This window comes from Somniosus microcephalus, chromosome 6 (assembly GCF_052327205.1).
Source record: "Somniosus microcephalus isolate GS21.2 chromosome 6, FLI_Smic_1.0, whole genome shotgun sequence".
Lineage (NCBI taxonomy): Eukaryota > Metazoa > Chordata > Chondrichthyes > Squaliformes > Somniosidae > Somniosus > Somniosus microcephalus.
The window spans coordinates 253,536,457-253,558,310 of record NC_140992.1 but is presented as its reverse complement, the minus strand read 5'-3'; the positions used below and the strand labels follow the sequence as shown (position 1 = coordinate 253,558,310).

General features: G+C 44.5%; 1 protein-coding gene across 3 annotated transcripts in view; it reads right to left on the bottom strand.

The window, feature by feature from the left end:
• cdh13 (cadherin 13, H-cadherin (heart)) overlaps positions 1-21,854 on the bottom strand; it is a 1,232,244-nt gene that overhangs the window by 86,265 nt on the left and 1,124,125 nt on the right. For all 3 annotated transcript variants that reach the window (XM_085991762.1, XM_085991760.1, XM_085991761.1), the window contains exon 10: positions 14,951-15,204. In XM_085991762.1, coding sequence (XP_085847888.1) covers positions 14,951-15,204 — 254 coding nt within the window. The remainder of the gene's footprint in view (positions 1-14,950; positions 15,205-21,854) is intronic.

Sequence of the window (21,854 nt, the reverse complement as noted above, 5' to 3'; positions counted from 1 at the left end):
ATTTGGTTAAATGCAAATGCAATATTTCTTAAAGTAACACACATTTAGGTTTAACTGGGCATTTTATGTATAGCTTCAAAAACTGCACCTGGTATATGTTTTTTGAAGAGCCAATGTGGGGAATTTTAACCCCCAAAAATGGATGGGTTTGGGTCAGGTTTTCAAATCCGAACCCAGCCCGCCTCGAGCCCGCCCACTTCTGGTTTTTGCAGAGGTGGGGGGCAGGCAACCAACCTGCTCCCGGGAGGCAGGTCGCTCATCTAAATATTTTAATGAGGCTGCGTGCCTCTTTTTTTTCTCTATTCCAGTCTTAAATCAGCAGCTAAAGGGAGGCGAGGACTACTGAATGGAACAGGTAAGTGTTTTTCCAGCACTACTTGTCGGCCAGGAGGAGCAGGAGTGCTTCCCACCCCCCACCACCCCGCCCGCGATCTGCTCCTGCCCCCCTCCACCCCCATGTCCTTCACAGGGCCCCCGCCACCTTTTCCCTTCCTCACCCAATCTCTCTGCCCCACCCCATGATCTTCCCCCTCCTCCCCCGACCTCTCCAGGCACCCTCATCGATGTCTTCCCCTCCCCCCGATCTCTCTGCTTCCCCCTCCCCCATCAATGTCTCCCCCGCCCCACCAATTGATGTCCCCATCAATCCCTGATCTCTCCGACCACTCCCTCCCGACCCCTGATCTCTCCAGATCCGTTCCCCCACCCCAAGTCTCTCCCTCTCTGCTCCTCAGCTATGGCCTGGTGCCGCTGGCCTACCCGCCCAACAGCCAGCCAGCCTCTCAATCTGGCTGGCTGCGGCCAGGAAATGGAGTTCAAAAATAGTAATCAGATCCTGCTGTTAAATTTGGCAGGACCTGAGACCACAAAACTGCCCCCCACTCCCCCCTGCTCCCTCCCTCGATAATATCAGGGCCAATGTTTCTTGGACTTTTGTTAGGGTTTTTTAGTGTTTCAAACCAGATAGTGATGAAATGCAAGAAAAATTAGCCTACAAAGTGAGTGCTAGTGGGCTTTTTGACCACGCGTGTGTGTCAGTCAAGTCTGAACCTATTCTTATCTTATGACCACCCATGTTTATATCCAACAGTGGACAGAGATCAGGGCTGCGATTTTTACCAGCGCTCAGAGGGTGGGTTCGGCGGCAGGTCCGCTGTCAAAATCGAAATGATTGACAGCAGGTTCGGAGTCCGCTCCAAACCCACCTCCATGTAAGTTTCCCAAGTGTTGGGTCTGCGATTTCAGAACAGACCCGACACCAAGCGGCGGGGGAGGCATTTAAGATAGTTAAATGCTTGTTAACTATTATTTTGCCAGCCTATTTCTATTTTCCCACTTTTTTAACGGGGTTCACGTCATTCGGAGATCACGTCAGGTAAGTAGGTCGGGTTCTTTATGTCTCCCCATTGCTGTGAATAGGTGACAGCTGCAAAAGTGGTATGAAAGCTACCATTTCACAGCTGTTCACTTTCCAATGTCAGAAGCTTGAGTCTGCAGGACTTGGAAGACACTTTTGAGCTGTATGCAGTTTTGGAAGTGTTCGGAGTAAACTCTCTATCCACTGTCACCTCCTTGGAGCAAGCTCTCTCACCACTGACAGATCGCTTCTGTCATCTCAACTTCAGCAGCCATCTATTCCAGCAACACCGGTGCCCTTGAAAAAATCTCACCTTGGTCCTCAGAATCCCTCCACGATCAGCCCCAACACCGACATCGTCAGGCACACCAACATCACCAACAATACCAACCTTCTCCGCAATCACCTGATGCTGCAAAGGACACAGGGCATCAGCACCCGACAACATTGCTGCCCGGGAGGCCAGCGATGGCATCACCATGGCCAGATTTACTTCTCTTGACGTTGTACACCCTGGCTGCCACATGATGCGCCAGGTTGACACCACCCCACACCAGCACCATAAAGCATCCCTACAATGTCCACGCCATTGCTTTCACACTCATCACAATTGGAAGGTGGGGGGTGGGGAAGTTATGTCTCAACACTTCCACAGATCTGTCTAATAAGGTAAAGTGTTGAAAATATAGATTTCAATGTTTGACAACACATTGACTGAAACTTCACATGAACATTGGCTAAACCACCCAAGTGCCTACCCTTGTGTGTTGTTAGTTCATATGCTTGCAGTAGGATGAGGGTGAGTGTGAGGGGTGGCTAGTGAGATGGGGATGTGATAATGTAGAGAGAGAGGGATGGGTGGAGGCGCGAGGTAAGTTAGTGTGAGTAAAGATGTGCAGGAGTAGGGTAGGGAAGGCAGAGTGATGTGGATGTGATGAGTGGCACAGCAGGATGAGGTTGAGTGTGGCTTGGCAGTAACGTTTCGTGATCTGCTCAGATCATTGAAAGGTTTACGCCACTGCAGCCAGGTCCTCCTGACGACATCCCTGTTTGTGTCTTCCTGTGCAATGTGCAACCAGGCAGCGTTGATCTCCTGGGGAGGTTTCTTCCGCCTATGGGAAGGGAAGAGAACCTCCCTGCATGCTGTGACTCCCTCCATAAGCATATGGAGGGAGTCATGGAAGAGCCTGGGTACAGCCATGCACCTCTGTTCAGTGCTTGTCAGTGTTTGCAGCACCTCAATGCTGTAGAACACTGACAGCAGAACTGTCAAAATCAATTTGGATGTGGCTCCTTTAAGGAAACCAGCTGATGACGCGTCATCAAATAACGTCATCAGACCCGCTTCCTATTAATTGGGCGGGAACTTTGCAGGGTGGGCTTAACAAGCTCTATTAACGTAAAATCGCTTGGAGAGTGCGGGCTGCAGTAGGCAGCGGGCTGGGACCGCGACACCGACCCCGGCCGCCCACCTCGGTTGGTGAAGTCGCGGCCCAGGAGCAATAACCCTGATCGATTATTTTCCTTTCCCTAGCCATGAGGCATCAAAATCAATTGTAGACCCTTCAGTGCTGGCCCAGCAACTGTCACCTAACTCTGCACAGATCAATAATTTAGCCTACGAACCTTCCTGCTCTGAATGCTTACATGCAATGTCACTCCATTTACCTGTAGACCCACAATTTTTCTGGTAGTTTTTTTATAGAAATATTTTTAAGTTCAGGTTATATTTGCAATGTGACGATTATTTAAACAGAAGTCAGACGAACTGCCAAATTCCATTGATGTGGCTAACCTTTCCTAAGGATGATTTATCTTGCTGAGTGTATCTACACTGTTGATGAATTAACTCACCCTGCAAGAGTGGGGGTCTCATGAATGTTTTAAAATGCATCTGAAAATAACCATGATCTTGACTATGATAGAGTTCTGATACTCAGCTGATTGAAAAAACAGTTTCAGCCAATTAGAGACCAATCTTTCCAAAGTTACTTCCATCTTGAAGATGGGTGGAATTCAGGACACTCAAGGATTAGTAAAAAAGTAATAAAAAGAAAAGACTTGCATTTCTATAGCGCCTTTCATGGCCACCGAATGTCCCAAAGTGCTTTACAGCCAATGAAGTACTTTTTGAAGTGTAGTCACTGTTGTAATGTAGGAAACGTGGCAGCAAATTTGCGCACAGCAATCTCCCAATAATGGCACTGAGATAATGACCAGTTAAGCTGTTTTAGTGATGTTGATTGAGGGATAATTATTGGCCGGGACACCAGGTATAACTCCCCTAACTCTTTTTTGAAATTGTGCCATAGGTCTTTTACGTCCACCTGAGAGAGCAGACGGGGCCTCGGTTAACATCTCATCCGAAAGACGGCACCTCTGACAGTGCAGAACTCCCTCAGCACTGCACTGGAGTGTCAGCTTAGATTTTTGTGCCCAAGTCTCTGGAGTGGGACTTGAACCCACAACCTTCAGACTCAGAGACGAGGGTGCTCCCCACTGAACCACTAATGTAGAAAACCTAGAATAGGCACTGGTGAGAAAAAAAGGTAAAATAATAGAGAACAGAAAAAAAATATTGAAGAGGGAGGATATTGAGTGGATGTAAGAACAAAAGACTTGTAGTTATCATGTTCCAAAATCACACTGACTGCATTATTTTCGAAATGTCATCACTGGTTTGAATGTAAATGTTGTTATGTAGGAAGTAAAGCGTTTAACATTTTATTTTATATTTGATTTTTTTCATGCTGAGTGAAAGCCACTTTGAATGCCGCTGCCACATAGACCGTTACAGAATGGCACTGGTGGGCTCAGTAGGTTTGGTATAATTACAGGAATCTTAAATTTACTGCTTAAATATGTTTTCAATTCGACCCTCAAACAAATTTATAACTATTGCAAGTTTCATTTTTATTTCCATGTATATTTATGAGATTGGGCAATTTTATAACTGTTACTGTTGGCTGTAACACGTTGACTTCAATTGAATATTTTTAGTAGTTTATCATCAAACAAATGTAGTTATTAGTCCAAATAATATGATTCTTTAATAAGCAGAATATATCTATTTAACCATCGTGTAATGACATGTCACAACACAACAGAATAAAAAGAATCAAACAATACAATGCTTGACTGCAACAGATCTGTTGGGAATTTGGGTTAGGACTTGGAGCCAAGTAGCTCAGTATTACTTGCATGATAGAATTAACTTCAAAGGTGTCTCCCTCTGGATCTTCTTTTTGCCTAAGAACATTGTGTGTCGCATCATTATCCTATTGTGTTCTCTTTTCTCCCTCATTTCGTATTCATTTTCATTTCCATTTGAGAAGCCTAGCTCTCCACTGAATTTTGGATGCTGTAATTATTAGTTTCAATCAATGTTATGAGTCCGTAACTAAACTATAATTATCCTTTCAAATGAACACAGGGACGCATTTAAAAGAGGCTACATTGCTTCCGAGCATCATAATACTGATGCTTTCAAGATTCTTCATATATTTTACGTAAAATTTTCTTAATCAGATCGATCAAAGCAGAGCCCACATTTTTAAAGGTCAGTGCAATGCAAATGTGAATGTTATTTATACTAAATTATTTCTCACACTGCTAGATGCTGTAATCATGAAAACGAGGGCAATCCTTGAACCACGGTGAAAGTGCCTCTGGGGGTGACTATTTTCTACACTGCTTCTGAAATTACTTCTTAATGTCAATCAGGGGCAAAGTAAAGCACTCTTCTTAAAATCGACAGTTTCTTGCCATAGCCTCATGATACAGCGTGAGACCTCATGTTTTTCCCTAACAATCTTTCATCTTATTTTCCTAATAATCTTTGTCAGGTTTATTCTTGTTTATATATTTTAGCAATTTGCTGCCAGGTATAAATAGATGTGGTTGAAATTACAGAAATCGACAAACAAAATGAACATTGGCTTTGTCGCTTCCGATTCACTGCTACGCTTGCTGTGACGTATCCTAATTGGAAAACCAGGACATTTTGGAGTGTGTATGAGATGGTTTTTTAGACCAGTACGTTGAGGAGCCAACTAGGGAACAGGCTACTATGCAATGAGAAGGGGTTAATTAATAATCTTGTTGTGCGGGGTCCTTTGGGGAAGAGTGACCATAACATGTGGGAATTCTTCATTAAGATGGAAAGTGAAGAAGTCCAATCCGAAACTAGGGTCCTAAATCTAAACAAAGGAAACTACGATGGTATGAGGAGTGAGTTGGCTATGATAGATTGGGGAGCTTCATTAAAAGGCATGACGGTGGATAGGCAATGGCTAACATTTAAGGAACGAATGCATGAATTGCAACAGTTATACATTCCTTTCTGCTGCAAAAACACAAAAGGAAAAGTGGCCCAACCATGGCTAACAAAAGAAATTAAGGATAGTATTAGATCCAAAGAGGAGTCATATAAAGTTGCCAGAAAAAGTAGCAAGCCTGAGGATTGGGAGCAGCTTAGAGTTCAGCAAAAAAGGACCAAGAGATTGAATAAGAGGGGAAAATAGAGTATGAGAGTAAACTTGCAAGGAACATAAAAGCAGATTGTAAACGCTTCTACAAGTATGTAAAAAGAAAAAGATTAGTAAAGACAAATGAAGGTCACTTACAGTCAGAAACGGGAGAATTTATAATGGGGAACAAGGAAATGGCAGAGCAATTAAACAAATACTTTGGTTCTGTCTTCACAGAAGAGGACACAAATAACTTCCCAGAAATGCTAGGGAACCAAGGGTCTAGTGAGAAGGAGGAATTAAAGGAAATTAGTATTAGTAAAAAAATAGTGCTGGAGAAATTAATGGGGCTGGAAGCTGATAAATCCCCAGGGCCTGATAATCTGCATCTCAGAGTACTAAAAGAGGTAGCCATGGAAATAGTGGATTGGTTGTCATCTTCCAAAATTCTATAGATTATGGAACAGTTCCTGCAGATTGGAGGGTGGCAAATGTAACCCCACTATTTAAAAAAGGAGGGAGAGAGAAAACAGTGAACTACAGACCAGTTAGCCTAACATCAGTAGTAGGGAAAATGCTAGAGTCTATTATAAAGGATGTGATAACAGGTCACTTAGAAAATGTGAACGGGATTAGACAAAGTCAACATGGATTTATGAAAGAGAAATTGTGTTTGGCAAACCTACTGGAGTTTTTTGAGGATGTAACTGGTAGAATAGATAAGGGAGAACCAGTGGATGTGGTGTATTTGGATTTTCAGAAGGCCTTTGATAAAGTCCCACATAAGAGGTTAGTGTGCAAAGTTAAAGCACATGGGATTGGGGGTAATATACTGGCATGGATTGAAAATTGGTTAATAGACAGGAAACAGAGAGTAGGAATAAATGGGTCTTTTTTGGGGTGGCAGGCAGTGACTAGTGGGGTACCGCAGGGATCAGTGCTTGGGCCCCAGCTAGTCACAATATATATCAATGATTTGGATGAGGGAATGAAATGTAATATTTCCAAGTTTGCTGACGACACAAAACTACGTGGGATTGTGAGTTGCAAGGAGGATGTAAAGAGGCTTCAAGGCAATTTAGACAAGTTGAGTGAGTGGGCAAATACATGGCAGATGCAGTATAACGTGGATAAATGTGAAGTTATCCACTTCGGTAGGAAAAACAGAAAGGTAGAGTATTATTTAAATGGTGATAGATTGGAAAATGCTGATGTACAAAGGGACCTGAGTGTCCTTGTACACCAGTCACTGAAAGCAAACATGCAGGTGCAGCAAGCAGTTAGGAAGGCAAATGATATGGTGGCCTTCATTGCAAGAGGATTTGAGTACAGGAGCAAGGATGTCTTACTACAGTTGTACAGGGCCTTGGTGAGACCACACCTGGAGTACTGTGTGCAGTTTTGGTCTCCTTACCTAAGAAAGGATATACTTGCCATAGAGAGAGTGCAGTGAAGGTTCACCAGACGGATTCCTGGGATGGTAGGACTGTCTTATGAGGAGAGATTGGGTCGACTAGGCCTGTATTCACTAAGGTTTAGAAGAATGAGAGGGGATCTCATTGAAACGTATTAAATTCTGACAGGGCTAGACAGACTGGATGCAGGGAGGATGTTTCCCCTGGTTGGGGGGGGGGTCTAGAACAAGGGGTCACAGTCTCAGGATACGGGGTAGGGCATTTAGGACTGAGATGAGGAGAAATTCCTTCACTGAGGGTGGTGAACCTGGGGAATTCTCTACCACAGATGGCTGTGGAGGCCAAGTCACTGAATATATTTAAGAAGGAGATCGATAGATTTCTAGACACAAAAGGCATCAAGGGGTATGGGGAGAGAGCAGGAATATGGTATTGAGATAGAGGATCAGCCATGATCATATTGAACAGCGGAGCAGGCTCGAATGGCCCACTCCTGCTCCTATTTTTCTATGTTTCTAAATTTAAGGACGTAAGTTGCCAATCTAGCCATTGCAGAAAATTCTGGGTTATTGTGTATGATTTTAAAAAATAATCCTTATTAGCATTCATTTTAGGAATTATTAAATCATTAAAATAATAATGAACATTAACATAATGTCATTCTTTAAAAAAATATTTTTAATATTTTGTTTTAACAGTAGGTGCTGATGAATAAATGGTGTAGTGGGGCAGTGGGGACTGTATCAGTAGTGTTTCAGAACTTAGTTGAAATAGGAAGATTCTACAGCTGCACGTAATAATCCAGTTCCCTCATTTTCTGTAATTCAGCAAGTTCTCCCAGCCAGTTCCCTCAGTGATTCCATTGCTTAAACTCAATTATAAACAAGCAGGAAGAAAAACTATAAAAATAGATTTATTTTCATAATTCTATTTTTAACTTTGATGAGATATTAATGGCCATGCCCTTTAGTAAGATAAACGCAATCTAATGTATTTATCCCATAATATTTCAAAACGAAGACGGACGTCCCTATATTTGTCACAGTTCCATTGTATTTTTATCTGTCCTGAACAGTTGGATTGTCGACAGTTCTGATCCCTGTATAATATGATTACCTTTACAAAACAAAGAATGGAGATGAATACAAATCAGTGGGCTAACCTATTCTAATTAGAAAATATGTGATAATGGATTGTATGCAACTGCCAGCTCCACGCTGATATTTTATCCCGTTATTTATTCCAGAGAAATATGATTTTTAATTGGCTACATCACCATGCAGTTGCTTGTGGCATTAAATCCCTCTATACTTAATCAAAATTTTACAGTGATAATAGCCTCGAGCAGAGTTAGCAGTCACCACAGCAAATTCTCCAGGTACAGTTATCTCAGTTTTTATTTTCAAGTGCACGTCACAGAGTTTGTTGTGCCAACAATATCAACCTACTGCTTATTTAGCATAGAAAAAGTTAATATAAAGTTGACACAAACACAGTTGAGGCACCTGGTTACATTTTGCAACCAATTTTATATGGTAATTAAAGTTCACAGAGCGATACTGAAAATAAGTGTGTAGTACTTCATTTCGATAATTTAAAAAAAATCAAAGATTAGAAACTTTATTTTAAAAAATCTATCAAGAAACAGTGAGTTATAATTAATAGTGAAAGATGAAACTACTGTATGCCCTAAGGCTAAAATATATTGAGAAATGAATGATTAGGAATAACTTAATTTTCTTTTAATTCACTTAGGGGATGTGGGCATCACTGGCAAGGCCAGTATTTATTGTCCATCCCTAATTGCCCTTGAAGGTGGTGGTGAGCTGCCATCTTGAATCGCTGCAGTCCATGTGGTGAAGGTACTCCCACAGTGCTGTTAGGGAGGGAGTTCCAGGATTTTGACCCAGCGACGATGAAGAAACGGCGATATATTTCCAAGTCAGGATGGTGTGTGACTTGGAGGGGAACTTGCAGGTGTTCCCATGCGCCTGCTGCCCTTGTCCCTCCAGGTGGAAGAGGTCGCGGGTTTGGGAGGTGCTGCCGAAGAAGCCTTGGCGAGTTGCTGCAGTGCATCTTGTAGATGGTACACATTGCAGACACGGTACACCATTTGTGAATGTTTAAGATGATGGATGGGGTGCTGATCAAGTAGGCTACTTTGTCTTGGATGGTGTCGAGCTTCTTGAGTGTTGTTGGAGCTGCGCTCATCCAGGCAAGTGGAGAGTATTCCATCACACTCCTGACTTGTGCCTTGTAGATGATGGAAAGGCTTTGAGGAATCAGGAGGTGAGACAATCACCACAGAATACCCAGCCTCTGATCTGCTCTTGTAGCCACAGTACTTATGTGGCTGGCCCAGTTAAGTTTCTGGTCAATGGTGACCCCCCAGGATGTTGATAGTGGGGGATTTGACGATGGTAATGCCATTGAATGTCAAGGGGTGGTGGTGAGACTCTTGCTTGTTGGAGATGGTAATTGCCTGGCACTTGTGTGGCGTGAATGTTACTCGCCACTTATTAGCCCAAGCCTGAATGCTGTCCAGGTCTTGCTACATGCGGGCATGGACTGCTTCATTATCTGAGGGGTTGCGAATGGAACTGAACACTGTGTAATCATCAGTGAACATCCCCACTTCTGACCTTATGATGGAGGGAAGGTCATTGATGAAGTAGCTGAAGACGGATGGGCCTGGGACACTGCCCTGAGGAACTCCTGCAGCGATGTCCTGGGGCTGTGATGATTGGCCTCCAACAACCACCTCCATCTTCCTTTGTGCTAGGTATGACTCCAGCCATTGGCGAGTTTCTCCCTAATTTCCATTGACTTCAATTTTACTCGGGCTCCTTGATGCCGCACTTGGTCAAATGCTGCCTTGATGTCAAGGGCAGTCACTCTCACTTCACACCTGCAATTCAGCTCTTTTGTCAATATTTGGACCAAGGCTGTAATGAGGTCTGGAGCCGAGTGGTCCAGACGCAACCCAAACTGAGCATCAGTGAGCAGGTTATTGGTGAATAAGTGCCGCTTGATAGCATTGTCGACAACACCTTCCATCACTTTGCTGATGGAGTGGGCCTTTGGCGTAGCGGTAGCATCCCCGCCGCTGGGCCAGAAGGCGTCGGGTTTCAAACCCCGCTCCAGACAGTCCCGGCAAGTAGAGTTGGAGCTCCAGCTCTAAATTCTGGGTTGACATCCAGCGGGATACTTGCGTCCGTGGGTGTGGGTGGCCCCCCCGCTCGTATGGGTTGTGGGAGCCCGTAAAACCCTCCCGCCATAGGACTAACCACCCTAATGGCTGGTACGAAGATGGTTACGGTCACGGAAGGAGCGTTAATCACGGCCACTTCATACAGTTCCCCAAAGGGAACAGTGTGAAGACACGTATGACGACGACTTTGCTGATGATTGAGAGTAGACTGATGGGGTGGCAATTGGCCACATTGGATTTGTCTGACTTTTTGTGGACAGGACATACCTGGGCAGTTTTCCACATTGTCGGACAGATGCCAGTGTTGTAGCTGTACTGGAACAGCTTGGCTAGAGGCGCGGCTAGTTCTGGAGCACAAGTCTTCAGCACTACAGCCAGGACGTTGTCGGGGCCCATGGCCTTTGCTGTATCCAGTGCACTCAGTCGTTTCGTGAAATCACATGGAGTGAATTGAATTGGCTTAAAACTCCTTCTGTGATGGTTGGGACCTCAGGAAGAGACCGGGATGGATTATCCATGCTACACTTCTGGCTGAAGATGGTTGCAAATGCTTCAGCCTTGTCTTTTGCATTCATGTGCTGGGCTCCACCATCATTGAGGATGGGGATGTTCATAGAACCTCCTCTTCCTGTTAGTTGTTTAATTGTCCACCACCATTCACGACTGGGTGTGGCAGGACTACAGAGCTTTGATCTGATCTGTTGGTTGTGGAATTGCTTAGCTCTGTCTATAGCATGTTGCTTCTGCTGTTTAGCATGCATGAAGTCCTCTGTTGTAGCTTCTCCAGGTTGGCACCACATTTCTAAGTACACCTGGTGCTGTTCCTGGCATGCTCTTTTATACTCCTTATTGGTCCCCTGGCTTGATGGTAATGGTACAGTGAGGAATATGCTCGGCCATGAGGATTACAGATTGTGGTGGGATACAATTCTGCTGCTAATAATAATGAATGGTGTTATCAGAATCTAGTTCCCCAGCTGATTTGACTCAATTTTGCTTCATACTTATATGCTTGTGCTCACTCTAATTGACTCACTGGTTAAGAAATGGGCACTTCTTTAACAATTTATCATATGGTTAAGCCTTACTAGAATACAAACAGTACTCCTAATTGCATGTGGCTTTATCTCATCGATAACACACTGATTTCTGTGACATCGGTAGGGATAGGTAAAGTTTCAATTAGTTTATGAAGTTTCTTTTTTTAAACTGACAGCGGCTTGAAAAAAAAAAATGGCCGGAATTTATTTGATGGAGTCAATCAATATAGCGGCAACTATTTTTCTTGCTGGCAAACTATTCCATGTATCGAGTACTCTGTGGGAACAAATAAAATATTCTAATCTCCTGTCTCACTTGAGGCTTGTTAATTTTAAACCTGTGCTTTCCATTTCTGCACACTAAGTCCAAGTCAAATAGCCTATATCATTTGTGCCTCTCAGTATTTTAATGACTTGGATTATGCTCCTTTCAATCTTCTTCAATCAAAGTAAACCCAGTGTTTCGCGGCTCAGTTACATCATTGGGCCTTCCCATGTGACAGAGGGAAAATAAAAGTCTTCCAGGAGATGAAATAAAATGTGTTCCATTGAATGCAGAAACTTAAAAGCTGCAATAACTTCACATGTGCATTGAATTTCAGACTGATGCATTCAAGATAAGCTTTTTCAATTTATGTAACAAAAGATTATATACATATAATTGAAGCTTTGCCTCAAACTGCAAACCTGTGTAGTGCAAAACAGTGTGCACACCTGCAGCAAATATGGAGACCAACACCCTGGATTTTACAGAAATAACTGGCTTGATGTCAATATGGAGATCACTTGAATAAAGTTATCTTACACCCCTAGTGCTAAGCATTTTCGTCAGGCAGCTTGCTGCACCATCTTTACAGTTTCAACAGCAGAAGAGGGCTGGCAGTCAGAGACAAATAAGCAATGCTCTGCGCTTATGCTAAGTAAGGATACACAGAGCTCTAGTTTCTTGCACTGAACATCAAGTGGAGCAACAGTAGATTCACAGCTGGTCACTCCCATCTCTCTTAACAAAGACACATCACTTGGCGTAGCATAAATGGGGATTAGAAAAGTGATGGGAGACAGCATTCTCCCCCAACCCTTTAAAACAGGCAAAGCGTTAGCAGAACCTTAAAGTAAATGTAGTGCAATGATATTAATCTCTTTATTTGAGAAAGGAAGAAAGCCCCAATTTTAATCTAACCCGTCCAGCAAGAATGGGGCAGGTTTAGGTCGGACGCCCCATCTGTACCCTGTCCCGTTCTCACTAGGCGGGTTCGGTTAAAATCGGGGCTAAATAATTACTCCAAGTTAAAATAAATGAATTCATTTTTACCCAGCTGATATTATTGATTTGATAAATGCTGTGATTTGTTTGAGCTGTTTCTTACTGATGCAGACTGCATCTCCCCAAAGTCTCACACAAATACTACTCAACCCACCCTACCACGTGTCAAAGTGGGGACAATAATGTTTACTATGTTAAAAAGCATAAAGTATTCCTGGATTTAATTTAATAGCACCCGTTGCCGAGCAAGAATTGTGTGGGGGAGGGGGTTAAAATTAGGCTGAGTCGCCTTAACGACCTCGGGTCGCTCCATTCCCACCTGGCGCCATCTTATCTTCGTCAACTTTCTAGTTGTCCGAGGCTCCCGCTACAGGCAGGTGTCGGCCGACTTAACATTCAAAAGGTGCAGTCCGATGACGTCATAGGCGCCATGGCGGAATCTTAACATCATTTCAGGGGAAATCCCGCACTGTCTGTAGCCCACGCCACGAGATGCCGACTGGCCAGAGGAGTCCAAGGTGAGTTACAAAAACATACTTCTGTCAGAACTCCTTGTGGACCAGTTTCTGTTACGGCTGTTTCAGAGCATAATGCCCAAGGGACAATTTTATACTGCAGAAACATGTCCCCCAGTGCGCTAGAATGAAACAGTCAGAGCCCATTTAATGAAGTACATTGAACAGCCATTAAAAGGAGGTGAGCAAACTCCTCTAATTCCTGTTTTGGTCTTGAACCTACAACTGTGGTGATTACATTATGGGGTGATTTTGCCAATGGGGATATGATGGAGGTGGGACTGCTGCTTGTCGGGTTTTAGTCCCGCCTCCATCGACGTCCGGCCAACCCACGCTATTTTCCCTTGATTGACCAGCGGGCTTAGCAGGCCCAGCGGGCTTAGCAGGCCAATTAAGGGAAAGCCAGTTACTGGTGACATCAGCGAGTGACATTTCATCTGTCACGATTTTTTGACAGATGAATTGTCATTGTTTGATAGCTCTGTGAAGCTGTCAATCTCTGACAATCTGTCTTCCAAGTTGAGTCCTTGAATGAAGACTCAATTAGAAAGCCTTCCTGAGCAGAAAGCAGAAGGTTGCTCCATTTAAGAATGCAGCGGCCATTCTGCTTTCTCTGCCGGTGAAATGAGGCAGCTCCGCAGCCTAAAAGGATGAAACCTGGAGGAAGAAGCAAAGGTAAGTAATCTTATTAAAACACTCTACTCACCTCATGCATTTACCTCTCCACACTTGCACTCATCACTCACCTGCAAACCAGACATCTCGGACCCTCCAACCCCCACAGACCCACGGCTCGCCTTGCTGACCCTAGTGAGGTTCGGAGCCGTCGGGAAGCCCACAAATTAGGTGGCAAAATAGGGATTAGCAAAAAAACTGCCTGTTAACTACCCGTTAACAGGCAGTTAATTGGCACTAATCCCCTTCCCGCCTCGAGGAGACGGGACCCGGCGTGGGTCGGGTACCCACCTCCTGGGAAGATGGCACGGAGTCGGGTTGGAGGCGGGATGGGTACCCGCTCCCAGATTCTGCCATTTTCCCGGCAGTCCCGCCTCCATACCCGCCTCCCCAGGGCTGGCAAAATCGCCCCCACTGATTCAGTGCATCACTTAGCTCCTATTCTTGAATTAATTTTTGTCAGCTAAAAACAAACACGTTCTAACTGGGGATACCATTGTTCTGTAAAATCATTTTTATTTGGTATATTTAAAACTTAAATAATTTATCTCATTCATAACAACTTACCACATAAAGTATCTCCCTGGTTTGTTTCAACCTTTCACTTATAGCCAGGTTTCTATATAGTACCCTGCAGGGGACAGAGAACTAGGTAAGTAGCCTATGGATTTCTCAGCATCCAGTGCCAATACTGCATCTTGGACTGGGTATCTGGAGTGTGCTTCCATGTAGAAGAGCAATCAGAGTGTCAAAGGTGTAATTCCACTATGGAACCCAACCCTAACCTTCCTCAATCCTCGTTCCCTGTAATCTGACTGTGAACAGATGAAGCTCATCGCATGCATGCACGACTCTTGATTGGTTGCAGTTTGAGTGTACAACTGCAGAACTATTGAACACATATCTTAACCTCCATGGACACGCCACTCTGTTTTCTCTTTGGCCTTTAAATTTAGCTCTGTGTGAAAGCTGCGTTTTCTAACCCTGTATAAAACACTTACTTCATTGTCTGTTTCTGAAGAATATCTTGGTCAGTTGCATTCAACGTCACAACAACACTGCCGATTGGGATGTTCTCTGGCTTGACCACTATCGTTGGATCTGGATTGAAAACAGGTGGTTCATTCGCATCAAGAACTGTGACTTGCACTGTGGTGGTGGAGCTGGAACCATAACTGATCTCGGGCATGATCGGGTCTTCATTTTCCACCTTAATCAGCAGTGTGTGAAAAGCAGATCTTTCATAATCCAAAGACTGAAATAAAATCAATTTAAAAATGTTGTAGTTACTCACATTGTTAAATGAATTAAAAATCAAAACTGTACAATTATAGGTACAAAGTAATTACTTAAAGTAGTTTTATTGATCTTAAATTAATCTCCACTAATAGCAGATCAATATGTAAAACATATCTGTATATGAGCTGTAAATACCCCAACCCATATTCACGGCCACCCCCTCGACCTTGCCATCTCTCGTGGCCTCGCTACTTCCATCGTTCCAATCGCAGATAAGGCCATCTCTGACCACTTCCTTGTATCGCTCTCCAGCCACATCCCTCTTCCACCACCACCCCGCAACACTACTTCCTTCTGTGTCCGCCCCTGAAAAAACTCTCCCCCAACTCTCTTACAACTGCACTTATGAAATCCCAACTATCCAGCCTTTGGCCCTCCATTCACCATAACATTTATGCAGCTACCGATCTGCTCAACCACACCCTCACCACCAGCTTTGATGCCCTGGTCCCTATTAAAACAGTTACCCTCTCTCACCCTGGCCGTTCCCCCTGGTATGGCCCTCATCTTCACTCCCTTAAGTCCAAGGGACGCAGACTTGAATGGACATGATGGACAACTGGTTCAGCCATTCACCGCCAGATCTGGCTGGAACACAAAGTATTATCGGGCCCGGCTCTCATCTGCCAAAATTGCTCACTATTCCAGCATCATTCTGGAATGCAAAGATAAACCACAGCTTCTATTCTCCACTGCTAACCGTCTTCTTAAACCCCGCTCCCCTGTCTCCTCCACCCACACCTCCAACAATAAGTGTGAGGAGTCATGGACTTCTTTGCCTCTAAGATTGAGACCATCTGTTCAGTTGCCTCTGCCACTTACCTTCCTTCCCCTAGCCCACTGGACCAAACTTCCTCTAAGGTTCCTCCCTGCCCTAGCCCTGAATTCACATCTTTCTCCAGTTTCTCTCTGATCTCCCCTCATTACCTCTCCACGTTCATCTTGTCCATGAGACCCACCTCCTCCTCCCTCGATCCTATTCCCACCAAACTGCTGACCACCCAACTTCCTTTTCTGGCTCCCATGTTAGCTGACATTGTTAACGGTTCTCTCTCCTCATGTCCTATCCCCCTCTCCCTCAAATGTGCCATCATCACCCCTCTCTTCAAAAAAACAACCCTTGACCCATCTGTCCTTGCAAAGTACCGCCCCATCGCCAACCTCCCTTTCATCTCCAAAGTCCTTGAACGTGTTGTCGCCTCCCAAATCCGTGCCCATCGTTCCCCCAACTCCATGTCTAAATCCCTCCAATCAGGTTTCCGTCCTTGCCACATTACCAAAACGGCTCTCATCAAAGTCACGAATGACATCCTTTGTGACTGTGACAAAGGTAAACTATCCATCCTCGTCCTTCGTGACTTGTCTGCAGCCGTTAACACGGTTGACCACTCCATTCCTTCTCCAACGCCTCTCCATCAGAGTCCAGCTGTGTGGGACTGCACTTGCCTGGTTCCATTCTTATCTATCTAATCATAGCCTTTCTCTTTGACCAAGCTTTTGGTCACCTGCCCTAATTTCTCCTTATGTGACTCTGTGTCAATTTTTTTGTCTTATAATACTCCTGTGAAGCGCCTTGGGATGTTTTACTGTTAAAGGTGTAAATACAAGTTGTTGTTGTAGTTTACATGGATTTTAGCAAGGCTTTTAACAAAGTCCCACATGACAGACTGATCAGAAAAATAAATGCCCATGGAATCCAAGGGAAAGTGGTAAGTTGGATCAAAATTGGCTCAGAGGCAGGAAGCAAAGGGTAATGGTCAACGGGTGTTTTTGTGACTGAAAGGCTGTTTTCAAATCTGGGTGGGAATGATACAAAGCTGGGTGGGAATGTAAGTTGTGAGGAGGATGCAAGGAGGCTTCAAGGGGATATAGACAGGCTAAGTGAGTGGGCAAGAGCATGGCAAATGGAATATAATGTGGAGAAATGTGAAGTTATCCACTTCGGTAGGAAAAATAGAAAAGCAGAGTATTTTTTAAATGGTGAGAGATTGGGAAATGTTGGTGTTCAGAGGGACCTGGGTGTCCTTGTACACGAATCACTGAAAGTTAACATGCAGGTACAGCAAGCAATTAGGAAAGCAATTGGTATGTTGGCCTTTATTACAAGAGGATTTGAGTATAAGAGTAAAGACGTCTTACTGCAATTATATAGGGCCCTGGTAAGACCACACCTGGAGTATTGTGTACAGTTTTGGTCTCCTTACCTAAGGAAGGATATACTTGCCATAGAGGGAGTGCAACGAAGGTTCACCAGACTGGTTCCTAGGATGTGGGGATTGTCCTATGCGGAGAGATTGAGTAGACTAGGCAAAATCAACTAAGTTAGCAGAGGTAGTTATTCAACCTGGGATCTTCAGGATCGCTATGGCTCGGAGATAAAGACTTTTGGCCTGGATTTTCCTCTGATTGTTGGAAGAATGGTGGGTTGGGACTTCCAACCACTCACACGATCCCACCCGCGCCTGACTGCATTTTGGTTGGGAAGCCTAATTTAATATGCAGGGCAGCATTGCAGTGAGAATCCTATGCTTGACTGGGTATCCAATGCTGGGAGGGAGGGAAATCAGGGCAACTGAAATGACCAGATGCACAGCAGATGACTCAGAAGGGAGAGACAGAGAGAAAGGAAGAAAGGTACACTTGAACATAGAAAAGCAATGGCAGAATGCAGAGAACCATCTGGTACATCTCCCCACCTACCAATCCACTGTTGCATGTTACATTTCCTGAATATTTGACTGAGAAGTGAAAAGACTGCTGCACTGCTTGCATTTGACAGCATGTTTATGAGGGAATGTCTCGAGACATCTGAATCAAAAGACATTACTAATTGGTCTGTAGCATGATTAAATCTTTGTTATCTTTTCAAAGGAGAAGCATGCACACAACCAGTGGCAAAGGACTGCCACGGGTGGCTAGCGAAGGCCCTTCAGTAGGCAATTGGAGGAAGCTCTGTAACTCGTGGGCAGACACACCAGGGCAGCCTGTGGGAGGTGAAGAAGTTGGAGGAGAGCGGTCACGTTCAGGTTGATAATGGGATAGAGCACTTACAGAACAGTGAGGCTTTGCTGATCTCTTATTGCTCAGTCGCAGCTTTTGATTCACAAGTCAGAAAGCACCTTTCTAAAATGAATGTGCTTTGTGTCTCACACAGGTGCTGAAAGCTTACAGAAAGAAGCATCTGATGAGCAGCCTGCCACCTCCAGAGGAACCACTTCCTTCACCAGATACACCCAATCCATCATGGCACCTTCATTATTCAAGCACCAGCCCAGATATACCTATTTGGCCTGAGAACATGACTGAGTTAGAGAGTATTTCACCCAGTGAAAGAGCTGGGAGGGAATTATGAGGAAAGAACTATCTCCTTGGAGGGGGCAGGAATGGCTGCCTTTAGCTGAGGAACTCAAGGACCATGATCTCTGAGTTCCATTATTTAAATGATCTATGATTCAGGAGCATTACCCGCTTCCTGCCCTCCCCGCCCCACCCCTTACTCGCTCCCTCCCCCTTGTCGAAAACTAATTTCACTGATGACCCTAACCTCTTACTCCTATGTGGTGTTACCTGAGTGTTAGCAGATTGTGAAGTTAATGCCTGGGACGGTACCCATGGACCCCTCGAGGGCTGCGGTGTCGCCTCAGTGAAGATCTCATGTGCAGGCAGTGGAGATAGTTTCCTTTTATCCGGTGCTGACAGTTGAAAAGCTGGAGGAGTCCTCATCCCACATCTCCAATATAATGGCATGAAGGGAGGAACACCCTGGTGACTGTGGTAGTCCAGAATGCAGCACCAAGACATCAGGAAGATGCTTTAAGAGCAGTTGTCACTTTTAGATTAGTAGCAATGATTGCTTCCATATGGCTTGAAGAGCACCCTAGCTCAGAGCTTTCAGGACTTAACTGGGACTATTCATCCTGTTCTCATATAGACCATTTACCCAACTGAGCTCGTGCCCAACAGTAGTGGGCTGCAATGAGTGACTGTGGATATTGCTGCTTCTCGTGGCAATGACAATGCAACTGCATCAATACAGCTCGTTCCAAAACCAGAACAGGAGGGAGCTTCTGGTTTGGATCCAGTAGGCATTGGATGTGCAAGCAAGATGACACTGAAAGCTGGTGCTTCAAGGATGTCGGCTTCACTGAGACGAGTACCACCTAAATCCTTGAGGCGTTCATGAGTACAGTTCCAGTCACGAGCTTCACAATCTCCTGACACTCAGCATCACATAGGAGTAAGAGTTTAGGGACACGAATGTAAAGAGCTTTAGACATGGGCAGTCATGGAGATAAGAGGCAGCAATGGCAGTACGGCACTATGGTAACAAGATGGTAATAAACATGCACATTTCTAGCAATTCGGTGTGCTTGTGTATTTTTTACAGGGAGTCCTCTGTTATCCTTCTTATATTGTAATTAATGTGTGTAACTGTGGATATTAGAAGTATGATAAATAAAGAATGAAGATAGAACCTTATATAGGTCATTCACATCAAGATGTCGCAAAGCACTTTTAAGTGTAGTCACTTCTGTAATGTAAGGAGACACAGCAGCTAATTTATGTGCAACAACATGGTCCCACAAACAGCAATGAGATAAATGATCATGTCATCTGTTTTAGTGATGTTGGTTGAGGGATAAATGTTGGGCAGAACATCTGGAGAATTTGCCTTCTCTTCTTCAAAAAGTGCCATGAGATGTTTTACGTTCATTGGAGAGAGTAGACATCCTGGTTTAACAGCTCATCCGAAAGACGGCACCTCCAGAGCTGCTGCATTCCCTCTGTACTGCACTGAAAGGTCAGCCTAGATTATGTGCTCGAGTCTGTAGAGTCGTCTTGAATCCATGACCTCTACCACTGAGCCAAGGCTGATACTTGAAATTAGCTGAATGATTGTCTGAAAACAAGGTAAGGGATCAAGAAGGACTGTCATTCAGATAGAGAACACACTTTTTATTTGAAAAAGTTGGTAATGATCTCTTGCCTTATGACATATGATGCTGGCAGCATGGTGTCTGGTCCCACCTCCTGGGAGTCTTTGTCGTGACCAGGGGATTGCTCTCCAGCACCTTCTTCTCTTCACCTTTTCTGATTGGTAGGCCCAACCTCTTTGTAATGGCTAAATTATGGAAGCTGCAGAGAGCCACTGCAATTCTGGAAACCCTTGCTCCACTATACTGCAGGGCTTCCTTGAGCTGTCCAGGAAATGGAAATAGGACTTGATGATTCCAATGGTCTCTTCCACAATGATCCTGGTAGCTCTCAAGGCCTCTGTCCTCGGATTCCTAAAAGGTAGCATTAGCTACCTGAAGTTGGTACTCCTGGTCTCCCATCAGCCGTCCTGTCACATTGCTCTGGCTGAGCAGTGCAGGTATCCTAGATTGCCTGACAATAAGCAAATCAATGCTACTTCGCAGGTAGCGTGCATTGACATGCATAATGAGCTTGCTAGCATCACTGATTATCATCACTGATTATCTGATCATTCAGGGAATAAAATCCCTTCCTGTTGATGAAGTTGATGGGGCTTTCAGATGGGAGCTTCATCGCCACATGAATAGCAACAATGACAGCCTGCACTTGTGGGATCCAGCTACTCAGAAGAAGTGAATGGCTCTCTCTCTCTCTCTGCTTTGCTGGGCCCATGGAGAACTGCATGAACTCAGAGGCTTGCCTCAACAGGGCATCCATGACCTGCCTGATGCAGCGATGAACCACTGACTGACTGATGTGACTAATGTCACCAGAGTGTGCCTGGAAGAATCTGGATATATAAAGGTTTAAGTGCTGCTGTCACCTTCACAGTCACAGGCAAGGCAGTGGAAAGAGGTTCCAACAGCTGGCATATTTCGGTCATGGTGCCAGGGGAAAACGCAGCTTCCTCAGATAGTGCTATCGAAAAAATTCAGGTAGGTCCTCTCTGATCTATAGATCCAGTATGTGAGTTAGGTGCTGTCCACATGCATGATGCTGTACTATCCTGGCTTTCATTCTTTCCTGATCCCTGTCCTCATCATCCTCCTGCTCAAACTACAGGGACCAGAGGGAAATCCATTATTTCACCATGCAGAGCTCCCTTGCATTTCTCCACAAGCATCTTTAACTGCTGAGAAACTGCAGCTTCAAAGTAGTAGAAGTGACTCCCAAACATAACAGTGCTGCATAATCACACTTCTGTGTGACCTGTTAACCCTCCCAATCTTTGCCTGTTTGTGGAGCACCGTACAAGCTCAGCTCCGACACCTTTACATTGGTGGTGATTTGCACGGACATTAAGAGGGCAGAAATGTCAGGAATTCTCGGAGGGCACTTGGCCATGTTCCCCACAATTTATTTAAATGCAGCAGGGCACACTTCCAGTGGGTGAATCAGGGTCACAGCTGGATAACAGGAGAGAAATTGCATCAGCATATTTAGGAGCGGAGTTTTGGTGGAGGGCCTCTCATTTTATTCGCCAGACTGTTTGAAGACTGCCTGAAAATGGGCATTTTTTTAAGGGACATTGTCCTTTATCTCTGAGCAATTGGGAAGCTAATGAGATGTACCCTTTGCAGCTTGAGAAGGATCTATACTGAAGAATTGCTTTATGATAAGATAATAGAC